The sequence below is a fragment of the Theobroma cacao genome, chromosome 1 (assembly GCF_053813885.1).
Source record: "Theobroma cacao isolate CCN51 chromosome 1, ASM5381388v1, whole genome shotgun sequence".
NCBI classification, from domain to species: Eukaryota; Viridiplantae; Streptophyta; class Magnoliopsida; order Malvales; family Malvaceae; genus Theobroma; species Theobroma cacao.
In genome coordinates this window covers 12,517,201-12,537,919 of record NC_142639.1, presented here as the reverse complement: position 1 = coordinate 12,537,919, position 20,719 = coordinate 12,517,201, and the positions used below count along the sequence as shown (strand labels likewise).

The window sequence follows — 20,719 nt, the reverse complement described above, 5'->3', positions numbered from 1 at the left end:
TCATAAGATTTTAATTTAAAACTTATGAAATAAAACAAAATTTATTCAAATTCTTGGGGTATTTCTTTTATGCACGATGTAAATGGAAGAAATGAGAAATTATTTTTGTTTTATTTTATTTTATTCTTTGGGTTTGGTGTTAACTTAACCAATGTACTGTATTCATTGTAGATATACAGAGGAGTATGTGGCCAAAATAAGAGTGGAGATAGGAAAAGATTATCTGTTGGACTGTCCTGAAACACCAAACGTTACCCCGTAATTTGTTCCTTAACGAGACTGTGGCCCCAAGTTAGTCAAACTCGGCCGAAACAGGCCGAACCCAAGTTAATCAAACTGGGCCAAAACAGACAAAAACAGGGAAAAAATTCTACCAATGGCCCATGCAGGTCTCGAACCTGCGACCTTCGCGTTATTAGCACGACGCTCTAACCAACTGAGCTAATAGGCCTTTGGTTAAGTGTTCGAAAATTTATATAAATATCGTTTATATTTTAGGAAGTCGTAAGTTGCCTCTCCATTTTTCCATCACAGTACTTACATACTAGCAGGGGCTACCTTAATTGTCATCATAAATAATGTTGCTCTACAAGAATAAGCAACTGATACTCAGATGCAAGTTTTTTTGACCTTTTTAATTTGTTTGTCACCGGTGGCCAAACTCGTGAAAATATTAGTTGCAGTGCAGCGTAATTATTTTGAGTGGTCCTTGTAATGAGTATATCAGCATGATTTTCGAGGGCAGTGTCAGCGGAACACAGAGACCCCCCTCCCCACTTCTTATCTTAAATCCCATGTGATGTATACCTTTTCCCTTGCTCTTTTCTTCATTTACCAGTCGTTTTGTTTCCCTTTACTTTTTCATCTTTATAGATTTTAGCCCATTAATAATGATACCACCAAAATTTGGGTTTCAACTTCCCAACCTCGTAATTGAACTCATCCACCTCGGAGAAGATGCTACTACTACTACTTGGCATTTCAATGGAACTTGAAAGTATTGCTATTACTGCAGGAGTTAGCACCAGCAGCGGAACAAATCTTGGTGCACCAACTTAGCCATATGGTTTACCCCTGTGTGGCTGGATAGTGAGACTGCTTATTGCCTCGATGGAGTTCCATTAATGACAATACTAGGAAATTGGGCAACTAAGAACTCGAATTTTGCGTGTTACTCAGTGTTTATATAGGAGATAAGCTTGCTAAGCTCTCACCAAATTGCTCGATATGCAAAAGAGATTGTTCATTTTAACAGCTATGCTACCATGAACAACTAGTTCAGATGGGGCAAGAAAGCAAAAGTTAAATACAGTAACAAGTATGATCAAGTGAAAACGGGGATTCCAGCAAGAGGCCATTTAAATTGAAATAGTAATTATAACACAAAACTCACATTCTTAAGACATAATCTCAATAAGATATAAATCAAAAAATGGTTTTAAAAATCAAAGTAAATTGAGAAACCAGATATGCTCCCCATGTGAAGATAAATTAGGCTCAATGGAGTCCTCTTTTAGAAGAGCAGGACCACCCCACCCAAGACTGCCAAAACCAGCTGACTCCCAATGCCCAAGTTCATAATCCTGTGAGATGATGAGTTTGAAGGTGAAGACTTGGGTGAAGACCCACTTTCTTTGGATTTTGCTGCTGGAGTATCTGCAGCTGGGCTAAGATCAGGAGCTGGGGCTGGAGCAGGAGTTGGAGGTATGTCAGTTCCAAAGATTGCCTCAGGAAGAAGGACCTTATCGACTTGATATATTGCAACAGGATCAGTTGAATGTACAGCGCTGGTAATTTTGGTTTTGCTCCATCCTGAATCAAGGTGCACGGTGCCAGAATTATCTGTGAAATTCAAAGTGTACTGGCCACCAGCAAGTGTACTAACAGGACCTTTAGCACTGAGGTCATTGAAGTCTGCCAGGGCATAGAATTTTGGCAAGGCATGGAAAAGGAACAGTGATTTAAGCTGGTCATCACTGATATTGGATAAAGAAGGCTTCTTAAGAGCCTTGAAGGCATTGTCTTTCGGTACGAAAATTGTAATGCCTTGTTCAGTGTTGTTGGCTTGGTTTTGGAAGGTTTCAATGACTTTAGTGGACTCCAGGTAGTCAAGGAAAGTGTGAAATGGACCAGCCACAGAGAGTAAATAAGTGAGGTTCACATATGCCGGTGCTGGTGCTGGTGCAGGTGTCGGAGTTGGGGTCATTGCGGCAGGAGACGGTGGACTAGCAGCTTGACCATACGCCAAGGAGGAGCATAAGAGCAATACAGAACAACAAAACATAAAAATCCTGGAGAACTCCATCTTTTTCCAGAAATTTGGCTTGGCTTCAGTAATGACCACTCCCCAAATTCCTACAAGAACCAAATTTTACAAGTTTACATTGCAGCTAAACAAGAAGAAACCCATGGCAATAACCCAATAAATCAACATTCTGAACAAAAAACTAATAAAAATTCTCTAAGTTCAAAACCTCATTTCACAATCTAGATCAGAATCTTAGCGATCCATTTTCTGTATAAATAAGAAATACATTGTAAATAAAGCCAAAATCTACAACTTTCTGCAAGAATGGAAAGTAATGAAAAACAGATCTTGACTAGCTCATCCAGCAAAGCAAATAATGAGAACACTCGTTAACCATAATAAGACAAAAAGCTTAAAACTGGATCTAAGACAATGCAATTACAGATGACATGGAAATGTGGAGAATAAGAAAAATAAAAGAGAATTCAAAAATATGATCCATTTCATGTTCTTGAGCTCCTTCAGACAAAGCACAACTTACCAAATCCCCAAGTGATCAAATTTCAGACCCAAAACCCAGATCAAAATCTAATTTTTCAGTTTGCATTACACCTTGACTTACATTGGCCTGAATTCAAGTTAACTTCTGGCAGGGTACTTCACACCAGAAGTTTCCCAGAAAAGCAAAGTAAAGTAACCTCTTCAAGAACAAAAAAAAAAAGAAAAGAAATGAAAAGAGAAACAAAGAAACCACAGCCACATAACGTACATCAACAAAAAGCAAACAAAGATCTAGATTTAACTAACCATTCATTTTACTTGAAAGAAAATGGATCAGTAGAAGTCTTAAAGGACGGAACTTTAACAAAAGCAAATTACAATGAGGGCTGACAGATGAAGGATACTAACCTGACTAAGAGGAATTCAGAGAGAAAGTTTAGTGCTTGGGGTACCAATGCAGCTGATTGGAATAAGCAGGGACAGACTATATAAAGGTTGGATTTTTTTCCTTGTAAGATATGAACCAAAAGAAAAAAACAAAGTGAGTGTGGGGTTGTACCAGCTGTTGGTGTTTAAAGGAGGGCTGTAGAGGGTAAGAAAATAGTAGGTGCAAGAGATTAACAAAACAAAATACCACTAAAAATGATAAAAATAAAATATTAAAAAATTAAATTACACCTGGGATGGGTGGATAATGGGGATGGTACTTCCTTAGAGGAAAAATAATGTATTTTTTATTGGACAAGTCTTTCAACGAAAGAGGACCGTGTATGGTAGCCTTTCTTAATCACTTTTCAACTAATTAGTTATCTAATCCTTGAGACACCAACCATGTGCTCTTCACCATCCTTTACATCATCCTTCAGCTTCTCATCAAAGGTTTTCCTATTATCATACATTGGTCTTGCTAATATGTATTAACTAAACCAAAATTAATCAAAAAATAGATGGTTGTAATTAAACTTGGGGCCAGAGATTAATAAACTCTTTTTTTAGAATAAAAATTCTTTAAAGAAAGAAAACAAAGATTTTTGTTCTTATTTATCCTTCACATGTGTAATCTAATAAGTTTATGGCATGTTTAGCCACTTGTGTAAGTTCAAATAATCTCATCAGTTAATGTAATATTTTTCTGTCATGTGTCACATTTTGATTCATCGATAATAATATTAACAAGTTTTGTTAATAGTGTTATGGGTTTAGAAAGATTAATATATGAATTTAAAAATTGGATATTACATTCAACATTCTTTTAATGCATATAGATATTTTTTGAAAAGTATAATGGTTAAATGTACATAAAATAGGAGAAGGTTTGATAACGAACAAATATAATTAAAAATTAAATGATTGAGACCTAAAGTTTGAATTTTTTTTAAACTTCTTCATTCATATGAAAAAAAAAAATTATGTATCAAAATCATCCATGTCATGTTTATTGAAATTATCAAACATATTTAATTGAAATTGAATTTGAACTCTCTCTGTTGAAAACCAACAAAGTAATACAATACACCAAAAAAAATTGTGGGTAAATAAGTTATTATAAAAGTAAAAGTCTTTTGGCCTTTATATATTACAATGGTGAAATTGGTGACTCCACGCAGCCCACCTATCTTGGGTGGGTAAAAGAGACAAAAATAAGGGAAAAAAAAGATTAAAAAAAAAAACACTTTCTGGTATTACCAACCAAACGAACATGAAATAATATTTGTGGCATTCACTGTAGGCGTAGGCGGGGGTTAACTTGAATGCACATTGAAATGTATGGAAAGGGAAAGGAGAAGAAGCCCTGAAACAAAGAAGCGAAAATATCAAAGGAGTGGAAAATAAGAAATGAAAAGAAACAAAGGTGTGAGAAACCAGGGAGAAACGAGGTGGGTGGGAGGTGGAGGAGGGGTCCACCATGAGATTAGAGCCAACCAGCATTGGCTGTCGGATCGTTGCTGCCACGAGAAGAAGCCAGCCCATTGCCCACTGTTGTATTGCCTCTGCGTTCCATTCCATTCTTACTCTTTCCAATCATGAGCCAAACGTGGGCACCCACCTCCAATATTCCTACACAGCTGATTCTCGACGCCCGAACGCCACCGTTTTTTTCCTCACCCTGGCCTCTCGCCCACGCTAAGCATAATTAGTAATTACCAAAAACCAAAAAAAGAAAAGAAAGTGTATATATCTCTAGAATAGAAGAATTAGACGTTTTCTTGCCACGCTGGAAAATAGATGCTGCATGCCACGCCGGGTACTTAGGAATATAATAAAATACATTAAATGAATTTTTTAAATATATGTTTAAATAAATTTTACTCACAGATTTTTCAGGTGTATTTATTAAGGCCTAGTATATAAAATACTTATTTCAACATATTAATACATTGAAAACCACCACTTAATTGTTAATTATTGTGCTGAATGTGAGAAAATCAATGTAAACGACACCTTAACAAATGTTAACAGAGGGTCATTAACCAGATCCATTTGTAATTGCTTGTAATAATTAAACATCATTACAGAATTAATAATATTTGTTAGTTACAGGATTCATAATTTTCCTTTCTTTGTTTTCACTTTTTGGAAAAAAAAAAAAAAGCTTTCGGTATTATATATTCATAATTCCTTTAATATTAGAAAATATATGTGTTGGTTATAATTAATATCATTACTAGAATTTTTTTTAGGGCCGGTGGTTAGAGAGGTCAAGATCTTTGAAAGAGCACATTCCACAGATTAATGGACATAATCATATATGGTATAAATTAAAAAAATTCATAATTATTTTTTTATTTTTTTTGAAATCGTACTGAATGAAAAATTAAATAATTAAATTGTTCGATCAAGAATTCCGATTTTTGAAAAGCCTCAGCACCTACCATATATTAGTAAATTCTAATATTTCTTGGACACATTTGGCATGGTATTAATAACGTTATAATGTATTTATATTTTATGCATCCCAATAATGCTTATAAAAGAAATATCTTGGGCTAATTGTTAACAAATGCTTGAAGCCCTGATGAATGCTAGCACGCACGTGAAAATTCATTGAAATCTGCGGTCAAATTTGAGTTAGAATTTGTTTATTACTCCTTTTACGCAATTGATTACGGATAAGTAAATTAAAGATTTTACTTGGAGAAGTGGGATTTGTCGTTTTACAGAGGGAATTAGGTGCAATGGCAATATCAAATTCTGTCCAAAAATTAATGCTTGTGTTTAAGATTTGAATTTCTGCACATGAACCTTGTTTTTCAATAATCTAATCCTTGGATTAACTCTAAATCAGCAGCGTATGGATTATCAGCTAATCCATTTGATTATAGAGACCGACTTCCTTTTCATGATATATCTCAATCAATAACATGATTTGCATCATTTCGTTAGTCGTGAAAGTGCAGTTGAAAGGGTTCAATAAGAAAAATGCATCTTTAAGTTAATTTTAACTTTGCGATATACCAACCGATTAGTCATATTCTAAAACTTTTAATTAAAAAACAAAATAGGTGCAGCTGTTTTCAGGGTCATATTGATTAAGGACTCTAAACAACTATGCCGACAATTCACATTATGAATCACTCAAAAAAACTAACATCAAATAAAAAAAAAAATCTTACAATCGTATAGTTTTTATCATTAAAAAGAAAATTTAATAACCAATGATTTAATGATAAAGTGTATACATGATATATTTCTCGTTCCAAAAACTAATTAGTTAGAATTTTGACTTTCCCTGAAATTGTACTTGGATAGAAAGTATTTCAGAAGCTGAATGCATGATAAAAATATATCTATATGTAAAAAGCATGCATGGAAGCTTCTATAACTAGTTGGTGTAAACAAAGTCCAGCAGGAGGCAAAGAAAAGAGGTGGGACGTTGAGAGGTTAGCATCAAATAACTATTGGCTAGAGAGTAGCAGCTGCCATTGCCCTTTCAAGCAGATCCTTTGCTTAAATGTTTCGGGTCTTGACTTCACAAACTTTGCTTAATTCCGAGAGAGAAATAAAAGTGTTGTCAATTGATTCGGTCAATACTCAAAATAACTTGCCATGTCCTTCACCTAACTCTATCTTTTCAATCATATCTTCATAATATATTTTTTTCTAAGAAATAAGAGACTGTCCAAACTCCAAGGCTTCTGGCTTTCTTTGGGAGCACTATATAATAGGTACAAGTTTGTTCAAGTAGAATACATGATCTTGAGTCAACGGTTTTAGCACTATTAATATTTTTAAGACTTTAAACAATGATATCCCTGTTATTGAAACAACTCCCTAATAGACGGCACAAACAATGTCAACACTTACCCAAAGAACAAAAATGTGGGGAGCCACCCTTCACATTGTTCCATAAGAGGGACAATTGAATTTCATAATTATTAGGCCAAAGAGCCTTGACTATATCCTCAAAAGTCATGCCTCAAAATTTTCCTCAAGGACTTGCTTAGCTGATGGGTGTGAGCACAGCTCATTTCATACCAATTTATGCAATTCTATTTGCAATAGCTGTTCCCAGCTCCTGCTTTTGTTTCGTGTAAAAGGACAAAAAGCCTCCTCCAAAATTCAGTTCAATCTCTTTAGGAATGCCCCTCTCCTAAATTCTGTAATCAGGTCAGAGTTATTCTCAGTAGTTTCAGCCATGATACTTTAGTTGTGCAGTTTCATTCCCATGCATGTATTAGATGAGGAATCGTAAGCTTTCTACTTTCTAGCATTAGCAGCAAGAAGATTCGGATAAATAGGAGACTTAGCAGCTAGAAGATTCGTATAGTGTCTGGTTAAGCACTTCAAAAAATAAAGTAAACAGACTGTTTCACTCTCACATCAATTAAGTAAAAGTTTGTGAAAAATTTATGAACGTTAGCGCTACACACTCTATTCCGCTAATCTTTTAGAAAGACAATAATGGTTCCGTGACAAAATGATATTAAAGTGAAGTTGACTTGATTCACATCAAGCACCTAGTCGGCAACGAAAACGTTGTCTTTGTACACTTTATCAAGTTAATCTTTTGAAAAAAAGCAATGATCCTATGATTGATTAATCTCTTATCTGGTTTCAAAAAGAGGATAATGACTTTTGAGAGAGGATAATGGTCCTGTGACAAGTAGGATCTAGCTCATTACTTACGCTGCTTACTGGTATTTTGAATTTTACCATCTGAATGGTATATAAATCAACAACACTGAATTTAGGGCAGTTTGATGATAAAAAAGGAAAAAAAATCATTGACTCACTCCCTGTTTTTATATATGCACATAGAAGAATTGAACAAGAACAATACCTAGACATCATTATCAAAATGTCCCTAAGAAATGCTAACTCTGCTCTTAATTAATAAAGCTTTGCCAAGTGAAACCTTTCTCTCACTTGCCTTTGTCATGGGAACTGGTCTAGACAGAAAAGAAGTGGTTAAGATAACCGGGAAACTAGCAGTTGAAAATGTCTGAAAGGGGATAAAACTTATAGCAAATATATAATGGCATAAGAACATCTGGTGCATAAAGGGTGCTAGAGCTCATCAGGTTCTTCTCTGTTTACGGACCAGAAGCCCACTCTTTGCGTATGTCAAACGTATAGTTGATTTCCAAGTAGCACTTGTTATCATCATCAAGAAACTGAAACATAGAGAAACAGTAAGTAACTAGCTGTAACAACTTGATTTTGAACTAGAAAGCATATTAATAAAATGTACAATGCAGAGGGTACAGATGCAACAAGGATATTATACCAGAAAGCTAGGACAATGATCTCTACATCAAGTAATTAATCTGCAGTTCAGCAAGGGCCATATATCTTGCTAAAGGTAGCTCAACAATGATCAATTAAATGAACGAATTCATGGGCTACATGTACCTTATAATAACCTAAGCAAGTTAGAGATGATTGACCATCATTCATATGAAGGTATGTAGAATAACTGAAAGCTTGAAAATTATGGATTTCTAGTGAAAGAAACAAATAGAAACTATGAATACAGTAACAAGTTTAAGATAAAAATGTTTAAAGTAACCTAGAAAAAGCAAGAATTTGAAGAATACTCAGAACGACCTCTGAACAGGTTGAGAAATCATTGAAAAGAACAAGCTTTTGGCTTAAAACAATATCCACAAGCCAAAAACAAGAACAGGGTTGGGATTCAGTGTACACCTTCACCGATGCACTATTATGATTCCTCTATTTACTGTTATTCAGCCCCAAAGTAAGAAACCTTTTACTGCTTACATCAGACCTCATTCATGCCTGAGAACTCACTTCACAAGGGTAGTGCTTCTCTTTCTTCTTTTTGCCCCTCCCATTCGGAGATGATTTAATAAAACCAAAAGGTGACAGCACTTGACACCGATTAATTAAATTTGTAAGTAAGTTCAAGGAAGAAAACTATGCAAAAGCTTAAAATGGAAAGAGAGGCCCAAATTGTGGATGTTCAAAAAGATACATTCTACATAAATACTCAAGCAGAGCAAACATTTGCCTTCTGTTCTGTGTATTTCATCCGTTGGAAAGGTAACTCGTATCTTCGGCTGAACCTAATTAAGTATAGCATCATAATCATTAACCTCTAAATTCAGAGCCTCCATGCACGGGAAGAATGTTAACGGCATAATGAAATGAGGTTTAAGCAATTTGTAGGAGGACGTAGAACGTACAGGTAAGAGATAAAACTTAGGTGAACAAACCTTTGATTTTGCAGTATATGATCCTCTAGCAAAAAAACCAGAAGGGGCTGTCTCTTCAGGCATTTCATGTGTATAAGGCTCTAGCTGAGGGCTAAAGGTTCCAATCATCTCTTTTGTGCTGAAAACTGGAAAAAGATTCATTTTAAGGCAGACTTTCAAGTGTTTTTACCTTCAAATTTTTTTGCTAGAATTATGATTTAGGAGGCTTACCCTTGACACCTGTTTTCCAAACAGTATTGGTGTACCTGAGCCCAGATACAATGTTGTTTCCAACTTGGAAGGAGAATTTCAAGCGATAATGGCTACCTTCTTTCAGTGTAAACCATAAGCCCTGAGGGTTTCCATCTTCTGGAATTGAAAGAACTATATCAGTCCTATCAGGAGACACGATTGACACGCTAAGGAACTTTACTTCTGGTTCAAGTGTTTCTGCAATGAAAGGGAGAAAACTATAGTCAAATAAATGCAAGGTCTGCTTAGGAAAGACTTTTCATTACTAGTTCCTTCAAAGAACGAAACTAGATGACGATTATATTTGAAATTACAGAATTCTCAATAATGACAGTTTAATATATATGAATAAAGGGGCACACCATGCAGAAAAGCAACAAAGTCTCAACATATATATAATGCTACCACCACCATGGTAGGAACTGCTAGATTAGAAAATATCTGTTGAAGTTGGCAAACTGCTTAAAATCTAGTGATTGACAAAGTTCTTGTCATCTTGCACAAGAAGTACTGCTTAGAAATTCCATTTGATAACGTTGTTTTCTCCTGACTTGGTAAACAATTAAGCTATCATGATCCGTTTCACTGACGAAAATTTCCTTCTTACAGAAGCAATCCTCTGGCAGGTAATTTTCCAACTCAGAGGAGTAACCATATCTGAGCATGTGCAGTGACCTGAGTTTTGGTGGGTGGTTTTTGCTAAGGCAAATTCCATAATTGTACAAAAATCCAGATTCAAACAACTCAGGATGCTTCCGAAGGAGAGTCTTAATTTTGAACAGGTTAATTCTATTGATTTTTGTTCATGTCAAATCTGCTGATTCTTTAGATCAGCTTATATATATACTAACATTAGAATTGAAAGGAAATGCAGAATTATATTCAATATCATGGACCTGCTTCATATTAAATTAGTTCACATAAACAGCTATTAAGAGCCAGTTGGGAAAAAGATAGTTGCCATTTATCTAGAGTCAGAACAATAGAATGTGAACAACTTGATCTGACCTTTCTTCTTAACATGTGATGTCAATGGAAGACTAGACCAAGCAAAATAAAAAAAAGTAGCAATTTGAAATATGTTTCTCATTTCAATTAGATTATGTGGAAATGTTTGAAATTTGAAATTTTATTATCATTACAAAATACTTGATCATGGTACTGACTTGACAATGAAAGCTAAAAAAGAAATTGATTGAAAGAGAGGGTAAATAAATTAAAAAAAAAAATCAAATCTACTAGGCTACAGATTTAGTTGGTTAAAGAATATCAGTACCTCCAATGTTGTCAATATCCACACTTCCAAGAAGCTGCTCTTTCCACTTCCTTAAGCTCTCATCATCCTACACTCACACAATGATTATCAGCATACGTGTGTGTGTGTGTATATAATGATAAACTCTATGCATGTCCATGACTCAATTAACCCATTATTGTTGAAAACAGACCTTGTCTTTTTCAAGCTGCTCTTTAAGAGTGCACTGTGGACCCAACTGAATTGAGGTGCGATGCTCATCATCATTATCATCATCCTCAGTTGCATAGAAGGAGGATTCGCTCATCTGTCTGCTGCCTATTTTCCCTCCTCCATCATCATCGCTCTCTTCAGGATGTGTTGCCTTCTTTTCTAAGGTCTCCCTCTTGTCTTCAGCTGCCTCCTTGTCGTCATCAAACCCCATATTCCTGCAACTTGGTACAGCTCCAACGATCAAAGACATCAACTCATCAACAGTGGAGAGAAGAAGAAAACCTAATCACTTTTGACCCTCCCCAAACCACGTAGAGGAAAGCAGGAAAACAGACAAAGTGCAGAGAATGTTGACAGGGAGACTGCCTGGAACCGGTGAATGTGTATATATGTTAGCGTGCAAAACAATGGTATGAAATTAAAAAGGTAAGAATTGTCTGTGGCTAAGGCAGAAAGAGTCACAAAGAGCAAAGGACAAAAAGGAAAGCGGGATTGGTCTTGTCTCCTAGCTTTCCGTGGTGGGCTACCTGTTCTGTTGAAAAACTCAAATGCACGAGGGAGGGAAAAGCCTAAAAGAGAGTAGGGTAGTTTTGTGGATATGGTCTTGCCCTTGGTTGTCGGAAGGGTAGGAAAGGGTCATGTGGTGATCCGAAATATTGTAAACAAGAGAGACAACGTGAAGGACGCTAATAGCAAATGGAGAGCATTTATTATAGTTCACAGGCAGCGAGGGCAGAGCATGATTCAGGGGGAGAGAGAGATAGAATATCAGAGAGAGACGGCCTGAAATTGCGCTTTTGACTCCTGTTTATAGAAAATATGGCAGGTACTAGCGCCATCACACTCAAATTTTGAAACCAGTGGCGGAAGGAAATTAATGATACAAGAAGAAAAGGGGTTGGGTTCGGTAAGCTGGTTTTCTCAATCACAGTGGTCCCATGTTTTGATTTTTATGACCTTTTGAGGCATTCAAGCAGTGGTCCCTCGGCGCAAGCCTAGCAGTGCTCTCGGTTTGGCTTGGAATTCGACAACTTTGAGGTTGGGCCCAATGTCCCTTCTACTCCTGCAGAGGTTGCTCAACATTTGAGGGACTTTGGACCTCTATTTTTTGATGCGTTGGATTGGATATTTTAGACAGAGGGGACCCAGCAGCCCAAATAAGCAGAGGCAATATCGTAGGCTTTTCCTTAATTTGAAGAAAGGGGTTAAGCACAAACTCTTTGAATAAAGGAATATTAACCTTCATTATTGAACCAAATATCTAGGTGCGGCAATATAAGAGATATAAGGTTAATGGAATAATTCATGTATCCATTTGTGATATATTTAATATGAAATCCTATGTCCAATATGGGTTCAACTTGTTCACTAAACTCTTACCTTTTTTACTTTTTAATACTTTTTACAAAATAATTTTTTTAAGTTTTATAATGTTTTAACACAATTCATGAAAGTAATGTTAAGTATATAATTTTTTTTTGGAAGAAGAAGGTGCATTTTATTAACACCAAATCATTGTCACAATACATCCAATCCACAGATAAAACTTTTAGGCGCACTAATACAGAACTAACTCATTACACTTGCATACTAGGTCAGCCTCATTAAAAACCTTCCCTTGTGAAAAACCAAAGGGGCAAAATTCATAAAAATGGAAAAAAGAGTACTCATCCTAATATACACCTATATTGCCCCCATTTACCACGACAGGATATTACAATGAGTCTTGATCCTGACTCACAACACGGCCTATCCAATAAGGCAATTGCATGCTCTCTTTCCATAGCAGTATACCTTCCTGTGTATATTTTGCATGCTATGCTATTGTATGAGCCACCTTATTTTCCTCCATTGAGTAATGACAGACATGTGTACACCAAGTTTTCGCTCAATAACATGATGCAGTCTTCCACTATGTGTCCCAATCTTCCATTGCTACACTTGTCTTTCAACCATTTGACTAGCTGCAAACAATCTATCCCCACTTCATCAATTCTTAACTGCTGTTGATCACAAAAAGATAATGCCCAACTCAATGCTTTGATCTCCGCCTCTACAATGGACAGCTCCTTTTTATATGTATTTAATCTAGCAAGCAGAACTTCTCCATGATTATTATGAAAAATGAAACCCCCGTGTTAGGAATTTTGAGAACATGGTGCTCTGGAAAGCAAGTATATTCTCATGCTTAAATTCATTAAATTTATTTGTAATGAAAATATATTTTGATAATAAGATGAAGAGTTTGTTTTAGTAAGCATTCATTATCTAGTTATTAAGGTATCAAGATTCTATTGAGATATTAAAATACAGTTGTATGAAGAGTCATACATAGGAGACATGTATTTTAATTGAATCTAAAAATTGTTCACAGGCATATAACAAAGCTGGTCACTTTATTGTGTTAAGGATGTAGTGTCCAAATTACTCCCAACGAAATGAATGTGATTCATTTCAAGGGAATGATGAGTCTTAAATCATTGAAATGGTTGACTTCGAGTAATGACACTATAACATCAACTGAAATCATATGAGAATCAAATTTAAGTTTTACAGTTACCTAAATCTTGATCTCACACTTATGCATTTGCTTATAGTAGAACTGAAATCCTAATGGATAATGGACTCGTGTTTAATCTTCTTATAATCTTTGATTTACCATGAGCATGATCATAATAAAGCGTTGATCTAGACTCCGTATTTTGAAATTATAATTGAGATGAACATCTGGGAACATATATCCAGATAATGGAGTTCATAGTATTAACATCACTTCTAATGATTTCAAGAAGATTGGTGATTAATCTGAGCCCAGTGGATTGATGAATTAGCTACTCATCACATCTGGATACTCAAAAGTTTATATTTAAAGTATTAAATCACTAATTTGATGAAATTTGAAACTATGGGACAAAATTGACAGAAAGGGTAAAACGTTAATTTCACCTTTTGTCATTGGATGATTATGAGGGTTCACAATATAAGGTTTGCAATTGGACAACTAATAATTAATATTAAGTATTGAATTGTTTCTTGTAATTATAGTTAATCCAAGAGTGCAACCATGAATCTATGGTGGAGTGATTTCATGGTTAATAAGCTTGAATTATTTTTAATGAGATTAAGAATAATTCTAAGTTTATTGGAGCTTGGAATATCTATGTCCAAATAGATTACCCATTTAGCTTCGTAGAATTCAACTTGTTTAAGTTGGAATGCATGTTTTAATTAAATTGTGTACAAAAATGGCAGCTTTAACATTTTTGTCTTAATTTAGATAAGAAAATATGTTTGGTCTTGATTTAGACAAGAAAATATGTTTGTCTTAATTTAAGACAAGAAAAATATTTTTTGTCTTAATCTAGACAAGAATACATATTTGTCTCAAATTTAGACAAGATCAAATATTTTTTGTCTTAATTACAGACAAAAGTTATCTTAAATTAAGATAATTTTAGGAGGATTCTTGTAAAATAAACCTAGACATTCATGTTGATAAAGAGAGATTCTATGTTTGACTATTACTCTTTTATTTATTATTAATTCTTTTTAAATAAAAATAGATAATAATAAGATAAGAGTTATTATTCAATAATGAGTTTTATTTTATCAAAAACTCTAAATGATAATTAAAAAATTAAATTATTTATTCTTTAATTTTTATTTTGATAATTATGGAGCATGTTTGATGCTTCCATAACTCTGAATGGATGATCAAGATTGATTCAAAGGTGTTTTATTTTGATTAAACCTTTGAAGCAAGAGTTTTAATAAAAAAAGAAAAGATTGGAAGAAAATTATAAAACGTACTTTTTCTTGAAAAAAGTTTCAGCCGTCACTTCTCTTCTCCTCCTCTAAGCTTTTTCAAAAAAAAAAAAAAAATGGTTGCCATCTTGTAGTTTTTCATTCCACACCTTGTCTACTCAAGGTTCAAGTTGAAATTATTTTTGAAGAATAAGTGGTAAACTTGTTTGGTCGAGAAATCGTTCATTAGTATGGTGGAATCCGAAAATAAGAATCTCAAAATAAAATGTATGGTTTTTCTTACTGTCGTAACGTGCGGGTCCGAGAACCCGACCGCTAGACGTGAATGTGAAAACTCACTAAAAAATTTACCTAGGAGTCGCCACTAATCTTTTTTTTTTTATATTTTACTAGGTGTGATTGACCACCTATTTGACTCGATTCTAATCGATGAAAACTTAAATTAATTTTAAACCCGCCGAAAAGAACCTTAAACCGGTCTACAATTTTCTGGATCTAGGTTCGGGAGTACGGTTGCACCCGGGGAAGGATTAGCACCCATCGGACGCCCATTCCATGAACGGTACCATTTTTAGATTATCCTATTGGGCTTTAATTTTTAATTTCACTAGATTTCCTTAATTATTAGTTTTTTATTTTATCTCCTATTTAACCTAAAATGGAATGCAAATGGGTGGTGAGATGAAATGCATGACGTGAGATAAAAATGCCGGACAAATAACCTTTTATCGAGGATATTTTCTGAATCTGCCCATCATACTGGTGGGACTCGGGATATTCTCTCACCTAAGGAATTATCCGAGAAACTCGCCTTCGCAAATTCGACGAATAATTCCCGTCATCGGGGTCATCGTACGTTTTCTTTTTAAAATAATATTTTTGTGCATAATGAACCTAATTCGGGCAAAAGCCTTTTATTAAAGATGGTTCTCGAGCCCTCCCATCATACTGGTGGGACCCGAGGACATCTTTTCACCTAAGGAACTTTTCGAGAAATACCCGCCTTCGCAGGATCCCCGAAAGATCCCATTATCGGGGCTTAAACTCGAAAACAGAAATATTTATATGCAATGATATGTATGATGCAATACATATATGCTATGCTAATGCAATTATCTATATTTTTTGTTATTATTAATTATTTTTATTTTATTATATATTTTATTATCATATTTCCTATTTTTATTTCTTATTATTATTATTTTTTTATCTTTATCTTTACATTTTTTATAGTTTATGCCACTTAATGCTCAATATTTAATTTTAAATTAGTTATTTTTATTATTATTTATTTATTTATTTATTTAATGTCATGTATATTATATTTCCGTAAATTAATTATTTATCATATGTTTGAATTGTTATTACTTTATCATTATTTATTACTTATTATTTATTTTTATCAAGTAATTTTATCAAGTAATTTTTTGTATAATCAAGCTCTTTATTTACTAAGGATTTCGGAATCTTGAAATCGAGACCCTCCCATCATACTGGTGGGGCCTTGATTCGGATTCCGAGCCTAGGGAACATAAACTCGGGATTGCGACTTCTCGCATCTCGATCGATTATCCCATCATCGGCAAATCATTTTATTAATTATATACATATTTTTAAAAGAGTTAACTTTACAATATTGATTCTCATACCTATTTTATTATTTTTAATGCTTAATCTAATAATAATTTTTTAATTTCTTAATTTAATATTTTAGCCTATCGTTTGTTTTATTCATTTATATTATTATTTTATTATTGTTGTTTTTGTTATTTACCTATTTTTTTATGTTTTCTATTTTAATGATTTTGATTTTTTATTTTTTATTATTTTTTTATATTTTTAATCTATATTACCGTGTTATTATACTATGTTCTCATTATTTTACTAACAAAATGCTACATTAAGCAAATCATCATAACTATCATAAACAAAAGCCCAAAAACTTACCCAAGATTCAAGCCCGACTTAGCCCAGTACGCATCAGTCCGGCAGAAAGCCCATGAGCATGCCCCAAGTATTCAGCCTTGTTGAGCCAAAACGCGGTCGTTTTGAATGTCCTTGAACTACCCAAACGTATTCCCCAAAACGACACCGTTTAGCTTTAAGCACTAATTATAAAACCCCCCTATTTTTTCTTTTCTTCCCATTTCTCCCTTTCATTTTCTCTCTCTACCTATAAACTCTCTGACTTCTCTCTACACTCTTCTTTCCGGCGACAGATCTGGTGGCGTCGATGGTCGGGGCCCCTTCTCGCGCCGGCGAACTCTTCCTTGCGGCGTGGGTCAAGTCAGCTCTCCCCAACCGGCGACAGATCTGGTGGCGCGACGGGTTCTCTTACGGTCGGCCTCCCCAACCGGTAGCGTCGCTCCTCGCCTGGGTCGGCTCTTCCTTCCGACGACAGATCTGGCGGCGTTGATGGTCGGGCTCCTTCTCGTGTCGGCGAACTCTTCCTTGCGGCGTGGGTCAAGTCGGCTCTCCCCAACCGGCGACAGATCTGGTGGCGCGACGGGTTCTCTTACGGTCGGCCTCCCCAACCGGTGGCGTCGCTCCTCGCCTGGGTCGGCTCTTCCTTCCGGCGACAGATCTGGCGACGTCGATCGGTCTTCTCTGGCCGGACTCCCTTTTTCCCTCTCCCTGAACACGCTTTCTCCTTTTCGGTTCTTTTTTGGATATCTCTCTTCGATTTCTTTTTGTGGAATTTTTGTGTGGCTGCTGGGATTTTTGTTGCAGGTTCCTCTCCCCCCCCCGAAATGCTACAGTGCCCCCTCTCCTTTATACCCGATTCTCGGGTTCTGGAGAGGGGGCGCCCCATTGCCTTGTCCCTGGGCACCCAGGGGCAAGTTCCACTATCCTGCCAGACGCGAATTCTTCGCGTCTGGCAGGTGAGAGAGGTGCCTGGCAGGGTGCGGACGCACCCTGCCAGTCGTACCTCTCTCCCCCTTTTTTTCATCATTTTTTGTTTATTATATTTTTAATTTAGTGTCTACAGCTGCCCCTCTTTGAGCTTTTCGAAAACTCGAAATAGTGCAAAGACGTAGACACTGTATTTGACTAAATTCTTTAATTCTCTTATCAAATTTTATTATATATATATATTTATTATTATCATTATTATATTTATATTCATATATATATTTTTTAATAAATTCCTCAAAACTGAGGTCACAAGACTTTTAAGATGAACTCCTCAAAACTGAGGCAATGAAAATTTTTAAAAGTGAGCTCCTCAAAGCTGAGGCAACGAAACTTTAAAAATGAACTCCTCAAAACTGAGGCGACGAGACTTTAAAAATGAACTCCTCAAAAATGAGGCAACAAAACTTTTAAAATAAACCTCTCCAAACTGAGGCACTGAAACCTTAATATGAACTCCTCAAAACTGAGGCAACGAAACTTTTATATGAACTCCTCAAAACTGAGGCAACGAAACTTTTTCATTTTTTCGAAATGGTGAAAAATAACCAATTCCTCATCTGAAATTCCTATGATTTTAGAGATAAATTTCCCTATTTTTCAATTGTTTTAAAATTTTGAACATGTCAATTCATCTTCATTAGTTTCCCTTTTTTGGTGTTTTTAGAGCCTTTTCTTTGATCAATGGGGGATGAATCGATCACATTTCTGATCTCTCGTCTTCCTCAATTCATTGCTCATAACTGTTTTCTTCTTCTATCATATGCATGGTCCAATCACTCTTCACATTTTTACTGTGCTCCATTCTATTGCTAATTCCATTCTTTTCTTTCTCTTCTTAGACTCCATTTCATTCCCTGTCAATTACGATCCTTTTTCAAAATATTGCAAACATTTCTTACTTTATCATGCTCTTTATTAAGTATCATTCCAATTTTATGACAAATGCAATGCAATGTACTCATATCTCCTCTTTTGACAAAATGGAAATGAGGGCATTATTGGGAGCAAAAGGCTACTTTTCATTAGAAAAAAGCGAAGTTTCTACAATCAAGTATAATGACAAGGAACAAGGGAAAATTGATTAATACCAAGGGGATACAGTTCCTTCTTAATGACTGTTTCGATAGATATTAACAGTAGTCTCAAAATTCTATCCCGAAATAGGCACATTTGTCAGCTCCCTTGTCTTTTGCATGAACATCTCGGATCATGATCTTCACCCTTTCTGTGTTAAGCCTTTGTAGTATTTGGACCTTTTTCGTGTCTAGACCGCCCTTTCGGGTTTTCGCCCTAAACACATCTCCCAAATTCAAGCTGCCTTTTCGGGTTTTCAACTTGAAAATTTTCTTTTTTTTTTTTTTTATTATTATTTTTTTATGCAAAATATTTCTTGACAGCATCGGCATTCACCGGGTTGGAAAACTCCCTTCCATCCATCTCCGCCAAAATTAGTACTCCTCCTGAAAAAGCTTTCTTCACCACGAATGGTCCTTCCCAATTTGGTGTCCATTTCCCGCGAAGATCATGCTGGTTCGGGAGAATTCTTTTCAATACTAATTCTCCTTCTCGGAACTGTCGAGAGTGTGCCTTCTTGTCATATGCCCTCATCATTCTCTTTTGATATAACTGCCCATGGCAAAGTGCTGTCAACCTTTTTTCTTCTATGAGATTCAATTGCTCATAACGAGCAGTAACCCATTCGGCTTCTTCCAACTGTACTTCTTTGAGGACCCGAAGGGAAGGAATTTCCACTTCAATTGGCAAAACTGCTTCCATCCCATACACCAAAGAGAACGGTGTAGCTCCCGTGGAAGTTCGGACTGTTGTGCGATAAGCATGCAAAGCAAAAGGTAACTTCTCATGCCAATCTTTGTATATATCTGTCATCTTTTCAATTATCCTTTTGATGTTCTTGTTGGCTGCTTCCACTGCTCCATTCATCTTTGGGCGATAAGGTGTTGAATTGTGATGCTTGATCTTGAACTTGGCACAAACCTCTTTCATCATCGAACCATTGAGGTTACTAGCGTTATCCGTGATGATCCTTTCTGGGAGACTATAGCGGCATATTATTTCCTTTTGGACGAACTTACATACCACTTTCTGGGTCACATTGGCATAAGATGATGCTTCTACCCACTTAGTGAAGTAGTCAATTGCCATCAGAATAAACCGATGCCCATTTGATGCCTTCGGGGTTATCAACCCAATCACATCCATGCCCCACATTGAGAATGGCCATGGTGATGCCAATACATGCAGTGAATTAGCAAGGGTGTGGATTCGGTCCGCATATATCTGACACTTGTGGCACTTTCGAGCGAAGTCTATACAATCCTTTTCCAACGTGAGCCAGTAATACCCTGCCCTCATGACCTGTCTCGCCAACTTATGTCCACTTGCATGTGCTCCACAAACTCCTTCGTGAACTTCCTCAACTATTCTCTGAGCTTCGGTTGAATCCACGCATCTCAAAAGCGTTTGATCCCTACTTCTCTTGTATAAGATGTTCCCATCCAAGAAGAAATTCATTGCCAACCTTCTAATGGTTTTCTTATCATTTTCTGAGCTTTGATCCGGGTACTGCTGAAATTTGAGATAGTGCACAATATCATGGTACCACGGTTTCCCGTCTATTTCTTTTTCTACACTAGAGCAGTGCGCGGGACATTCTCGAAGATTAATCATGATGGGTTGGATCTTGACATTGGTACCAACTTTGAACATTGCCGCCAGCGTGGCTAATGCATCGGCCATTTGGTTCTCCTCTCGAGGCAAATGATTGAAGCAAATTTCATCAAAATTTTCAATCAGCTTTGATACATACTTGTGATACCGAACTAACTTTGAGTCACGTGTCTCCCATTCTCCTCGCAACTGATAAATAACCAAAGCAGAGTCCCCATACACTTC

General features: G+C 35.9%; 2 protein-coding genes and 1 non-coding gene across 5 annotated transcripts; all 3 read right to left on the bottom strand.

The window, feature by feature from the left end:
• Nucleotides 1-377: 377 nt before the first annotated feature.
• Nucleotides 378-451, bottom strand: TRNAI-AAU (transfer RNA isoleucine (anticodon AAU)). Its single transcript has one exon. It is a non-coding gene; the product is annotated as a tRNA-Ile (tRNA).
• Nucleotides 452-1,341: 890 nt separating this feature from the next.
• Nucleotides 1,342-3,315, bottom strand: FLA7 (FASCICLIN-like arabinoogalactan 7). Of its 3 annotated transcripts, XM_007049165.3 has the most exons (3): nucleotides 3,158-3,305; nucleotides 2,871-2,948; nucleotides 1,342-2,355 (listed from the first exon to the last, which is right to left on the bottom strand). In XM_007049165.3, the coding sequence occupies exon 3, from the start codon at nucleotides 2,303-2,305 to the stop codon at nucleotides 1,514-1,516; it is 792 nt and encodes a 263-aa protein (XP_007049227.2). In that variant the 5' UTR covers nucleotides 2,306-2,355; nucleotides 2,871-2,948; nucleotides 3,158-3,305; the 3' UTR covers nucleotides 1,342-1,513. The 3 variants fall into 3 exon arrangements, with proteins under 3 accessions (XP_007049227.2, XP_007049230.2, XP_088659204.1); XM_007049168.3 differs by lacking the exon at nucleotides 2,871-2,948 and having other exon boundaries at nucleotides 3,158-3,315; XM_088803078.1 differs by lacking the exon at nucleotides 3,158-3,305 and having other exon boundaries at nucleotides 2,790-2,940.
• Nucleotides 3,316-7,946: 4,631 nt separating this feature from the next.
• Nucleotides 7,947-11,963, bottom strand: LOC18612389 (rho GDP-dissociation inhibitor 1). The gene is made up of 5 exons (XM_007049163.3): nucleotides 11,106-11,963; nucleotides 10,934-11,000; nucleotides 9,637-9,855; nucleotides 9,427-9,551; nucleotides 7,947-8,364 (listed from the first exon to the last, which is right to left on the bottom strand). The coding sequence occupies exons 1-5, from the start codon at nucleotides 11,373-11,375 to the stop codon at nucleotides 8,284-8,286; spliced, it is 762 nt and encodes a 253-aa protein (XP_007049225.3). The 5' UTR covers nucleotides 11,376-11,963; the 3' UTR covers nucleotides 7,947-8,283.
• Between the last annotated feature and the right edge of the window lie 8,756 nt (nucleotides 11,964-20,719).

Coding starts and splice junctions, on each gene's coding strand:
- FLA7 (XM_007049168.3), bottom strand. CDS start 2,305: ATGGAGTTCTCCAGGATTTTTATGTTTTGTTGTTCTGTATTGCTCTTA.
- LOC18612389 (XM_007049163.3), bottom strand. CDS start 11,375: ATGTCTTTGATCGTTGGAGCTGTACCAAGTTGCAGGAATATGGGGTTT. Junction 9,856..10,933: donor GGATATTGACAACATTGGAG/GTACTGATATTC, acceptor CTTTCATTGCAG/AAACACTTGAACCAGAAGTA. Junction 9,552..9,636: donor TTGGAAAACAGGTGTCAAGG/GTAAGCCTCCTA, acceptor ATCTTTTTCCAG/TTTTCAGCACAAAAGAGATG.